General features: G+C 40.2%; 1 protein-coding gene across 1 annotated transcript; it reads left to right on the forward strand.

Moving 5' to 3' along the window:
• Positions 1–5,002: 5,002 nt before the first annotated feature.
• On the forward strand, positions 5,003–12,925 carry gdap1 (ganglioside induced differentiation associated protein 1). The gene is made up of 6 exons (XM_061965629.2): positions 5,003–5,215; positions 7,925–8,117; positions 8,371–8,544; positions 11,613–11,707; positions 11,783–11,897; positions 11,964–12,925. The coding sequence occupies exons 1-6, from the start codon at positions 5,057–5,059 to the stop codon at positions 12,329–12,331; spliced, it is 1,104 nt and encodes a 367-aa protein (XP_061821613.1). The 5' UTR covers positions 5,003–5,056; the 3' UTR covers positions 12,332–12,925.
• The last annotated feature ends 241 nt before the right edge of the window (positions 12,926–13,166 follow it).

The raw sequence follows: 13,166 nt of genomic DNA on the forward strand, positions 1-13,166 counted from the left end.
GTGCACTTAGAGAAAATATAAAAATAAAATGTTGTCATTAAGATGATCAGTGTTTCCACAAAGATAAATATCATTAATTATTAATAATAACATAGAGTTAAAAGTAAATTGAGCAAATTGGCTATTTCTGGCAATGTATTTAAGTGTGTATCAAACTGGTAACCTTTCGCATTAATCAGTACCCAAGAAGTAGCTCTTGGTTTCAAAAAGGTTGGTGACCCCTGCAATAATATATCAATGCGGACCAAGTGTACACCTTATTAATATGTGCATTTCCCCCGTTTTGGTTTATTGACATAACGGTCACATTATTTATATTGAAAATTTAAGACATGTTTCTTATAAATGCACACAAAAATATGCAATGAATATGTATTATCATTATGTATAGCCTAGTCATACGTATGTTTCTAAATTATTATCACACCACTTCAAAAACTAGGCGCGTACAGCGACATCTGCTGTCAAATTGCGTAATAGATAGTAAACTTGTTCAAATCAAGGCAGAATAAAATAAATAACGGAAAATATAGTGTACATTTTTTTAAAGGAAAAAAAAACAATAATTATGTCAACTTTGTGTCAAAAGTGACAACTAGCTACTTATTTTTAGTAGTTTTATTAGTAACATTGTGTAACATTCAACATCCATCCATCCATCCATTTTCTACCGCTTGTCCCTTTAGGGGTCGCGGGGGGTGCTAGAGCCTATCTCAGCTGCATCGGGGCATGTAACTATTTATTATATTTCTAATGTGGCTCTAATTCTCTAATTCTAATTTGGAACGTTTATTTCATAAAATGCAAAGAGCCAGGCGTATTATTATTATTATTATTATTAATCCAAGTAGTGAACATATGGACTAAAAATGTGAAGTAGATTTTGTTCTATTGCTCTCATATTCATAACTTTGTAAATAATAAATGAAGTCATGAGCATTCAATAGTTTTGTACCGCTGTATTAAAATGACATTTTGGCAAACATCCATCCATCCATCCATCCATTTTCTACCGCAAATAAATATTAATTAACCTTTAGGAGGCAAAAGCTGACTGTTTTGTTCTTACAGTAATTTTTTTCTGTATTTTGACCATATTTTTTGTTGTGTTTCATCCACTATACATGATTTAAGAGGGTTACATTTGTTAAATCTAAATGTTACATTTTTACATGGCAAGGTCCAATTTTTTTTACAGGTGATGATACCCGAAAAGCCAAATTTGATATTTTTTCAAAAGGGCATGGAAACATTTTGTACTTTTTCTTTACTGATGTGTATTATTATTATATATAGCCTAGTGATACGTATGTTTATAAATTATTATCACACCACTTCAAAAACTAGGCGCGTACAGCAACATCTGTTGTCAAATTGCATAATAGATAGAGAGTAATCTTTTTCAAACCAAGGCAGAATAAAATAAAATAAAATATAGTGTACATTTAAAAAAAGAAAAAAACAATCATGTCAGCTTTGTGTCAAAAATGCTGCTTATTTTTAGTAATTTTATTAGTAACATTGTGTAACATTCAACGTGTAACTATTTATTATATTTCTAATGTGGCCCTAATTCGCTAATTCTAATTTGGAATGTTTATTTTATAAAATGTAAAGAGCCAGTTGTATGCTATGTTATTAATCCAAGTAGTGAAAATATGGACAAAAAATGTGAAGTGGATTTTGTTCTATTGCTCTCATATTCATAACTTTGTGAATAATACATGAAGCAATGAGCATTCAGTAGTTTTTGCGGCGCTGTATTAAAATGACATTTTGGAAAACATATAATGCAGATAAATATTAATTAACCTTGAAGAGACAAAGGCTGACCATTGTATTCTTACAGAAAATAGATTTCTGTATTTTGACCATCATTGTTGTTGTGTTTCATCCATTATACATGATTTAAGAGGGTTAAACTTGTTAAATTTAAATGTTACATTTTGAAATGGCAATGTCCAATTTTTTACAGGTGATGATTACCGAAAGCCAAATCCGACATGTTTAGTCCTTCATTTTTTCAAAAGGGCATGAAAACATTTTGAATATTTTCTTTACTTTTTTGCTCAAGTCACTCTTCAAATTCAGCCTTAAACAAAAATATCAAACATAAATTTTGTTCAAATGATGATACCGTTTTTAATTAGTAAACATCTGCATATGTTTTATTTATTTTACGAAATTAAACCCGTGATATTTTTTTGATCAAAAGGCCTTTAAAATGGTCGGATTTAATACAAAATAAAATTTCTTATATTTTTGTTTAGGGCAGCACGGTGGAAGAGGGGTTAGTACGTCTGCCTCACAATACGAAGGTCCTGAATAGTCCTGGGTTCAATCCCGGGCTCAGGATCTTTCTGTGTGGAGTTTGCCTGTTCTCCCCGTGACTGCGTGGGTTCCCTCCGGGTACTCCAGCTTCCTCCCAACTCCAAAGACATGCACCTGGGGATAGGTTGATTGGCAACACTAAATTGGCCTTAGTGTGTGAATGTGAGTGTGAATGTTGTCTGTCTATCTGTGAATGCCCTGCGTAGCAACGTGTCCAGGGTGTACCCCGCCTTCCGCCCGATTGTAACTGAGATAGGCTCCAGCACCCCCCGCGACCCCGAAGGAAATAAGCGGTAGAAAATGGATGGATGGATATTTTTGTTTAGGACTTTAGGATATTTGAGCAAAATAAGTATAACAAAAATGAAAAAAAGCTTTTACGCTGTGCAAAAACTTCAGGACTTGTACGTCCTGTTTAGCTTTGAAGATAAGTATTTTAGATGGATTGAGAGCAACCGTAAGTAAACACTGTACTTCCAATCAATCAATCAAGCAATAAAAGTTTATTTATATAGCCCTTAATCCAGTGGCGGGCCGTGCGTTTCCCACCTAGGCCTTCAGTGATGTCAGACTTCAATGATTACCTCTCAAAATACCATCATTTATGTCACCACATGACCATTGCTGGAGAAATACAATACAAAAACACATTTACTGGGCATCAACAGTGTACAAAACTGGTTATTTTCTGGCTCATTTAAAAATCAATAAATCCGCATCAGCAATTAAAACATATTTTATGTGGTTGTGGAGGGGGGCGTGGCCTGCGGGACTGCCGCGGAACGGGGTGTTGCCAGGACCGGCCTCGAAGACAGCGACAGGTGCGTAGATGGCCCAGGTGGACCATGTTATCTAATCACCTGTCGCCTTTATTAGCAGCAGCCGTGATGAGACGAGTAGTTGGAATTGGAGGTGCTGCTGGGCAGACGCAGAAAAGACTGTTGCTGGGAAGCAAAAGGCTCGCACCTTGAGAACAAAATAAAACAGTGTTATACCCTGAATTCCTGGCAGTGTGTGGTGGTCTGAAGAACCTCTACAGTGGTACTGTCAAAATTAAAATTGCCAAAAACATTACACGTAAAAAACTAAAGAAATAAGATATTCGAACTCACAATTTATAGAACCCATTTCACGCCGTATAAGCCAGTGGTATCCCTCGTTGTGTGGTGGACATTTCCCCATTTCATCGCCGGGAAAGCTGAGCTAGCTTCTGGGGTTGGCCGACATGGTCTCACAAGATGTAGTTTCTCTTTAAATATCCTTCTTGAAAATGGCCTTGCAAATATATGTGTTGTCTTGTCTAATAAAAGGTGCAGACGAAGCGTGTTGGATGAGTTCTTAAAGTTTTCGCCACAGCGTTCTCATCGATAACATCAACGACCTAAACGGGGCTACTGCGCATGCTCTTCACTACTGTGGCATGCTGGGCAATGGAGTTGTTAGTTACCTAGCTCATCCATCCATCCATTTTCTACCGCTTATTCCCTTCGGGGTCGTGGGGGGTACTGGTGCCTATCTCAGCTACAATCGGGCGGAAGGCGGGGTACACCCTGGACAAGTCGCCACCTCATCGCAGGGCCAACACAGATAGACAGACAACATTCACACTCACATTCACACACTAGGGCCAATTTAGTGTTGCCAATCAATCTATCCCCAGGTGCAAGTCTTTGGCGATGGGAGGAAGCCGGAGTACCCGGAGGGAACCCACGCAGTCACGGGGAGAACATGCAAACTCCACACAGAAAGATCCCGAGCACGGGATTGAACTCAGGACTACTCAGGACCTTCGTATTGTGAGGCAGGCGCACTAACCCCTCTGCCACCGTGCTGCCCTACCTAGCTCATAACATCACAATATATATCTGCCTTAGGCCATCTAGAAGGCCTTACTGATAACAACTTGTGATCTGATTGGCTATTGCAGCTGTCTGTCAAATGTTTGCCAGACGCCAGCATTGTTGATTCTTAAGGCCTCGGGCAGATTTGATACAGCATGGCAACATAAGCTATCTGAATTCTGATTGGATAAAAACTCTATAACCTAAATACAACAGCATTGGAAGGAGCATAATATTAGACTTATACTTAGACTTCCTTTTTATTGTCATTCAAATTTGAACTTTACAGTACAGATAAGAATGACATTTTGTTGCATTAGCTCATGGTAGTGCAGGATAAAAAAGCAATAAGGTGCAGATATAAATAAATAAATAGGTTACTGTACAGATAAATATATTGCACTTTTTCATATGCATCCACGTTTATGGATGTACGTTATATTGTCTTTTTTATTCCAGCGATTTAATCCATTTTGGGGGGAGTTGAGGGGATAATTATGATGCGTTCAAGAGTCTTACGGCCTGAGGGAAGAAGCTGTTACAGAACCTGGAGGTTCTGCTTCGGAGGCTGCGGAACCTCTTTCTAGAGTCCAGCAGTGAAAACAGTCTTTGGTGGGGGTGGGAGGAGTCTTTGCAAATTAGGGAAAGTAAGCAAAAAAAATTCTTTAATTATGATCATGATTTCTGGTTTTGTTAGGCCAGCAGAGAAGGCCTTTGCAGGCTCTGACGGCACGCCATTGTCTTAATCACAAATGCCTCAAAGGGCTGGATTTTAAAGGATTTTGGATTGGGATGCAGTAATACTCCGAGCCAGTAGATGAGAGCATTGAGTCAGCGCGACCATTGTCACTCCCTCTGCTCGCTCGTCCCCAAGAGGAGAAAAGATGGCGACTGAAATCAGCTCGGAAAGCAACGCGGAGAATGCGGCTCTTCTGCAGAAGGACTCAGGCGAGGACGAGCGAGAGCAACATGACATTGTCGTCAAAGCAAAGGAATCAAAGTTAACACTTTACCACTGGACGCAGTCGTTTAATTCACAGAAGGTAAGCGTCCCTTTCAGCACCGAATGTCGACGGACAGCTCCCCATTAGGACGTCCATTAGGACAGCCGTGTGTAGTAAATAAAATAATAAGTACTGTTTCATATATGCAGTCCTGAAAGATACACGTTTGTAACATCTATCATTTCCCATTTGTTGGAGACGTGTTTATTTGTAGTGTATTGTTTCAACAGTATTGTTGTCCTAATTCATGGACTGCATCGTACTGTTTAATATTCTGACCGAAATAAACAAACATTAGAAACATCAATGTGACGCAGTGCAGTTTTACCAACCAGAATAAACATTATCTCTAAACCAGTGGTCTTAAACAGAGGGTTTGTGCCCCTCAAGGGGTCTGTGGAGGTACTACAGGGTTGTTGTAAATTCTTTAGTTGATTAGACTTTTTCATATATATTATTTTCAACAATTTCAAATGTTTTTAAATACACATTAACATCTATCCAACACACTGTAGTGTTGTTTATAAATGGCATTGGCATGGACACCCTCCTCAATGTACTTTGCAGTTTAAAAAAAACAACTATATTATTGTATTCTTGTTAGCGTTTAAGTTACCCAGCAATTAGCACTCGAGTTGCCAGCTAGCAATTAGTGCTATAGTTGCTAGCTATCAATTTGCGGACTAGTTGCAAGCTTGCGATCTGCGCTGTAGTTGCCAGCTAGCAATTTGCGAACTTGTTGCCAGCGAGCAATAGTTAGCCAGTTAGCGATTAATGCGTTGGGTGGCGTGGCTCAGATGGTAAAGCAGCGTCGAGAAAATTAAGGGTTCCTGGTTCGAATCCAGCTTCTTCCATCCTCGTCACTGCCGTTGTCCTTGGGCAAGTCACTTTGCCACCTTTCTCCCAATCCCACCCACACTGGCTTAAATTGTAGTTTATGGGTTTTACAATGTAAAGTGCTTTGAGTCACTAGAGAAAAAGCTCTATCTGAATATAATTAACTTAAAGGTCTACTGAAACCCACTACTACCGACCACGCAGTCTGATAGTTTATACATCAATGATGAAATCTTAACATTGCAACACATGCCTATACGGCCGGGTTAGCTTTCTAAAGTGCAATTTTAAATTTCGCGCGAAATATCCTGCTGAAAACGACTCGGTATGATGACGCCGGCACGTGACGTCAAGGATTGTAGAGGACATTTTGGGACAGCATGGTGGCCAGCTATTAAGTCGTCTGTTTTCATCGCAAAATTCCACAGTATTCTGGACATCTGTGTTGGTGAATATTTTGCAATTTGTTCAATGAACAATGAAGACAGCAAAGAAGAAAGTTGTAGGTGGGAAGCGGTGTATTGCGGGCAGCAACACAAACACAGCCGGTGTTTCATTGTTTACATTCCCGAAAGATGACAGTCAAGCTTTACCATTGGCCTGTGGAGAACTGGGACAACAGAGACTCTTACCAGGAGGACTTTGAGTTGGATGCGCAGACGCGGTACCGTGAGTACGCATGCAGTTGCGGCTTCCAAACATTTGATCGCTTGCTCGTACGTGCGTGCCGCTATGTGCATGTCACGTACGTAACTTTGGGGAAATATATGTGCTGTATGAACTTTGGGGAGGTGAACGGTACTTTGGGCTGTGGGATTGAGTGTGTTGTGCAGGTGTTTGAGTTGTATTGGCGGGTTATATGGACGGGAGGGGGGAGGTGTTTCTTATGCGGTATTAATTTGTGGCATATTAAATATAAGCCTGGTTGTGTTGTGGCTAATAGAGTATGTCTTGTGTTTATTTACTGTTTTAGTCATTCCCAGCTGAATATCAGGTCCCACCCGCCTCTCACAGCATCTTCCCTATCTGAATCGCTCCCACTGCCCTCTAGTCCTTCACTCTCACTTTCCTCATCCACAAATCTTTCATCCTCGCTCAAATTAATAGGGAAATCGTCGCTTTATCGGTCCGAATCGCTCTCGCTGCTGGTGGCCATGATTGTAAATAATGTGCAGATGTGAGGAGCTCCACAACCTGTGACGTCACGCTACTCGTCTGCTACTTCCAGTACAGGCAAGGCTTTTTTATCAGCGACCAAAAGTTGCGAACTTTATCGTCGATGTTCTCTACTAAATCCTTTCAGCAAAAATATGGCAATATCGCAAAATTATCAAGTATGACACATAGAATGGACCTGCTATGCCTGTTTAAATAAGAAAATCGCATTTCAGTGGGCCTTTAACTTCACATCACAGTTGTCAGCTAGCGATTAGCTCTCTAGTTGTCATTAGCGCACTAGTTGCCAGGTAGCAATTAGCGCTCTCGTTGCCAGCTAGCAAATTGGGGATTCGTTGCCATATAACAATTTGCGCTGTAATTGCCAGCTAGCGATTAGTGCTGTAGTTGCCAACTTGTGATTTGCAGACTAGTTTCCAGCTAACAATTTGCTCTCTATTTGCCAGCTAGCAATTTGGAAACTATTTTCCAGCTAACGATTAACACTCTAGTTGCCAGCTAGCGATTAGCTCTTGTTGTCAGCTAGCAATAAGCAAGTTATCGATTAGCGCTTTAATTGCCAGAAAACAATTAACGCTCTAATTGCTAGTTGGCAACTAGAGCGAGTTGCCAGCTAGCAATTAGCAATCTAGTTGTGACCTAGTGATTAGCCCGCCAGTTGACAGAAATATCTGGTATTTTGGATCTCATTAAATTCTGTGCAGGCGTTGACTTATGTAAACATGTTTTTTCCAGGTGCGTCTGGCCATAGCAGAGAAAGGTTTGCGCTGCGTCGAGTATGATGTGAGCTTACCACTCAGCGAGCACAATGAGCCGTGGTTCATGCGTCTCAATCCCACTGGCGAGGTGCCGGTCCTGGTCCATGATGACAATGTAATCTGTGACCCCACACAGATCATGGACTACTTGGAGCAAAACTTCAGTGATGGTGAGAGTGAGGGTCACAGTGGTGTTGCACTTCCTTTTTTCCTCATCATTTATGTTTAGTTCCTTTTTTTTTCATTTTTCAGTCATTTCCTTTTGACTCATATTAGCTTTATCCTGTTGGCTTAAATGGAGAGATAATCTGGTAAGCATCTGACTTTTAAAATACCACATCCTTCCATTTGTGTGTTCTATCCATAGCCAAACCTGCAGTGTGTTACTTCTTGTTAATTTCTCCTATTCTTCTTAACCTGCAGAGGGCACTCCCAGACTGATACCTGAAGAGGGAAGCACATATTACCACAGAGTGCAGCATTACAGAGAGCTGCTGGACTCACTACAGATGGATGCCTACACCCACGGCTGCATCCTGCACCCTGAGATCACTGTGGATTCGCACATACCGGCTTATGCTGCCACAAGCATACGGAGTAAGTCACAGTAGACACACATTTATTGGCACTAACCCTCTTTCAAACCAAACATATTCAAGTATAAAGGTTAATGGCTAAAACATGCAAAGGGGGTGAATACTGTACTTTTACAATAGGCACTGTGTACAACTGAAATACAAGTCCACCACACTGGCAGGTACAGAACAGCAACTTACTGTAGTTTAACAAAATTACCATATTGAACCAAATAAAAAAATCCACGTCGTCCTATTTTTTGGTTTACACATTTACACATGGGAACCAAGCAAGCTAACAAATCAGAGCTTTTCTTCGTGTCACGAACACACACAGAAGCACGCACAGGCACAAGCACACAGACACACACAGACACACACCCACACACACACACCATCATCGGCGATCACTCGAAGCGAGTATGACAATCCTCCTGGTAGGGGGGTATCCCTTTATGGAGGATGCCTGTGCGTGACTTTGTTTAACGTGTGGAGACTGGTGCACAGACAGTCACCACACGATCCTTGACAGGGTCCAGTGGCATGTAGTCCAAGACGACTTGGGACCCTTTTCTGCTGCAGCCTTCATCCGCCATCCCAGCCGTTGTGACGCTCCATAGGGTTAGCAATCATCCTCCGCCTGTTCCACCGTTGAGGTCTTGGGTTGTTATTTCCCCATAACTGGGCCCATATGGATGTGGGGGTGCCTTCTTCCGCCATCGCAGCCGTTGTGGTGATTCTTACATCTACCGTCTTCCGCCTGCTCCGCCGTTGAGGTCTTCACCGTATCCCTGGCTCCGGGGCAGTCAGGTACTAGGCCTTTGCCAAGGGCCACCTGGGGTAACAGTAGTAAAGGGGTAAACCTCCTAGTGCCCCAAGACCCCATAGAGGAGTCTCCACTGCCGGATGCACTTTAACGTCATGCCCAGGACACACACACACACACACACACACACACACACTTTTCTTGTATTTGTTACCTTCTTGAGACCTCTGAAAAATGCTTACCTCCTTAGGACCACCCTTTCTAGATATATAAAGATTTGTATTTACAACATTAATAATATATACATACTCTGTAAATATAAAAAAGGTAAGCTTTTAGTTCATTTTTTTAATTTTTTGTTTGTAATTGGTTTTTAATCTTCATTATTTACTTCAAGTTATTACAGTATGTCTCTATATACATATTTATTTTAATTTTTAATTAATTTTGGCCAAAGGGGGCACATTTCAATTTCTTACACACACTTGTTATTACATATGTTAGCCAGAGGGGGAGCACTTCAAATTTTTACACACACTTGTTATTTCAGATCTGACCAGAGGGACAGCACTTTTAAAACCGACATACAGTCAATTTGAAAAATCCCTCCTTTTTGGGACCACCCTAATTTTGATAGATTTCACCACCAGGGGTGCAAATGAGACTTTCTCTATTAGATGCAATGGTTTTCTGTATTGGGACCATGATTTATGTCCTAACTTGTTCACCGGTCCTCATATGGAAAGTACTCTTCCATGTTGATGTCTCAAGAAGGCTAGAAATACAAGAACACACATTAGTACATTACTGTAAATGGAAAAAAATATTACTTTTATTTTTACGGTAAAATCGTAGCGACTTAAGTTGCCAATTGTTTTTACCGGAAAATCTTTGGTGGTTGTTTTCATGGTGCATTACTGTGCAATGAAATTCTGGCGACTGAGTTGACAGTTTTTTTTTTACTGTTAAATCTGTGTTCGCTGTTTTTTTTGGAAAACAGTAAAACAGTAGCAATTTCAAGAGTAAAAATCTGGTGACAGAGTTGCTATTTTTTTGCCGTAAAATATGCTGTGTTTTTACTTTGCTTTACTGTAAATGGAAAAAATGGCAGCACTTTCATTTTAACAGTAAAATTGTGACTGAGTTGCCAGTATCTAACTGTAAAATCTACTGACTTTTTTTTGCAGTGTAATGAAAGTAGAAGCCCGAACCCAGGTCTTTAGCTTTCTGGAAATGGACAATGGTGATGTGGGGTTGGGGCTCGTGACAGTGTTAGTGTCTATCCTGAAAATCCCTTAATTTTTCAGGATATTGTACCATATTTTGAAATGCAAATGCTGTCAGGTATGTTTAATATGGTGCTTATGTTGTGTTTGTTCCTAGGTGGTATTCAGCATGGCCTATAGCAGGGGTGTCAAACTCGTTTTCATTGAGAGCCACGACGCAGATATGGTTGCCCTCAGAGGGCCGCTTTAACAATGAGTAATATATGAATATACATTAACAATATATTTTTTTACTTAAGCTGCAAACATTTTTTTAAGTTTTTCTTTAAAAACTGGCAGCCAGAATTTTACAGCAGAAGCAGTGTTTTTTTTTTTACAGCATAAATGGAATGAATTAATGGAATGCAATGGAAAAACCATATCATTGTTTTTAGTGGTAAAATTCAAGCAACAGAGCTGCCAGTTTGTTTGTTTTTTTATACCATAAAATCTTGTTGTTTTAATGTTTTTTTTTGTTTGTTTTTTAAAGTTTTAGTGTCTTACAGTATATTGAAAAAAACAGTACCAAAGTTGATTTTACGGTAAAAAAAACGGAATTTAACCGTAAAATCTATTGTCAATTTTACAGTCTACAATGTTATTAATAATTTGTTTTGAAATCATAAGTCAAGCAGATAATTAAGTACAGTATTTATCTTTATTTTAACAACAAATATTTTTGGAATACATGATGTAACATTTTGATTTTGATAATATTGAATTTTAAAAGCTATGTAATTGTATGCAGTACATGATTTTTAATGTCAAAAGGGAAAGAACAAATATATTTAGTAAGAAAAATCAAGCATTTTATTAACGCATATTATTTCCAGGCTTCCGCGGGTCACATAGAATAATGTGGCGGGCCAGATTTGGTCCCCGGGGCTTGAGTTTGACACTTGTGGCCTATAGGCTAATGGAAATGTCCACTGGGACGTTTGAATGGCACATTCATTTGGCAACATCATCCCTATTCCACATGATTGGAAAAAAACCAAACATGTCCTGGTGCACCTTATTCAGAGTTACTAGTTATCACCAGTGTCTTCTGTGCCACAGCGCAGATCTTAAACATGGAGTCGGAGCTGAAGAAGCTGGCAGAAGAGAACCCGGAGCTCAAAGATGCTTACGTAGCCAAACAGAGGCGCTTAAAGGTGAGTCATTTCAATAAGAACAAAACAAGTGGTTTACCTGTCAGATACATGCTGATCTTGAAACTGTGTTTGCAGTCCAAGTTGTTTGACCACGACAACATGAAGTACCTGAAAAAGCTTCTGGATGAACTAGAGAGTGTGATGGACCAGGTGGAGACTGAGCTGCAGAGGCGGGTGGAAGAAACACCAGGTGAAGTTTTTAGCAACACAATGAGGCAGACATGTGATTTGTATGGTGGAACCTTTTTTATTTTAGAAGAAAACAGTCAGTCTTGGCTGTGCGGCGAGTTCTTCAGCATGGCCGACGTCTCCCTAGCCGTCACCTTGCACCGCCTCAAGTTCCTCGGCCTGTCTAGGCGCTACTGGGGCAACGGCAGCCGCGCCAACCTGGAGGGCTATTACGAGCGCGTGCTGGAGCGGCCGGCCTTCAGGAGGGTGCTGGGCCATGTCAACAACATCCTGATTTCGGCCGTGCTTCCCGTGGCGTTTCGCGTTGCCCGGAAGAACGCACCGGCCATTGCCGGAACCACGCTGTTGATCGGCGTGTTGGGCGGCGCCGCGTACCTGGCCTTTCTTTACATGAAGAGGAGATTGCCTCTGTCCAGTTGGGGAGGCTGGAGCTGAATTCATGGGGTAGAACACTCTCTGCACATTTAAAATAATTGCACATTATACAGTACTGTGCAAAAGGCCACAACTGGCTTTGTTGTTGTTGTTGTTTTCTACATAGTAAAACAGCATATAATACATTGTTTGCAGAATTACACAGAAAATACAATGTAACTTCATACCAAGGTTGGTTTATTGGACAAAAACACACCATTCTATTTCGATGAGGATCTGCTTAAAGGTACTACTACTACATAGTAGTAGTACAGTAAATATATTTTATGGAAGTTATAATGGTCTGTTTACTATACTACACAAACCAAGAAGTAGCCCACTCACACATAACAGAAAAATAACACACCCCATTACTACAACATTGTAAACAAATCTGACTTTTGCACAGTACTCTATGCAATTAAATATAACTTAGTGCAAAGCAGTCCACTGTATGCAACAACAAGTGTAGTAAAAATGCTCAAATCAGCTGAAAAAACAACAAGTGTGGTTAGTGATAGGACAAACATGTATCAATTTTAATTCAATTTAAATGTATCCCTGGTTCAATTCAAGCTGAGCATTGTTTTAGCAAGCCATAAAAATGCACCTGAATACACCATCTCGCTTTCATTACTTCCCGTTTGTGCTCTGCAACACAAGAAAAGATGCCAAATGTCTTCTGCAGACTTATTCTCCAGCATCTTCCTCAGAACAACCCTCCTACCTAGATAGATAGACAGTACTTTATTGATTCCTTCAGGAAAGTTCCCTCAGGAAAATTAAAATAGATACCTACCCAGTGTAACTGAAAATACATATTTTAATAAGTGCTATATCACCAAGATCTTGAGAG

Source organism: Nerophis lumbriciformis, linkage group LG07 (genome assembly GCF_033978685.3).
Source record: "Nerophis lumbriciformis linkage group LG07, RoL_Nlum_v2.1, whole genome shotgun sequence".
NCBI classification, from domain to species: Eukaryota; Metazoa; Chordata; class Actinopteri; order Syngnathiformes; family Syngnathidae; genus Nerophis; species Nerophis lumbriciformis.

What these genes read in the sequence shown, in the direction of transcription:
- gdap1 (XM_061965629.2), top strand. Translation starts at nt 5,057, where the DNA reads ATGGCGACTGAAATCAGCTCGGAAAGCAACGCGGAGAATGCGGCTCTT. An exon ending in GGAGCAAAACTTCAGTGATG is followed by an intron (nt 8,118 to 8,370) that starts GTGAGAGTGAGG and finishes CTTAACCTGCAG; the next exon opens with AGGGCACTCCCAGACTGATA. An exon ending in CCAAACAGAGGCGCTTAAAG is followed by an intron (nt 11,708 to 11,782) that starts GTGAGTCATTTC and finishes CTGTGTTTGCAG; the next exon opens with TCCAAGTTGTTTGACCACGA.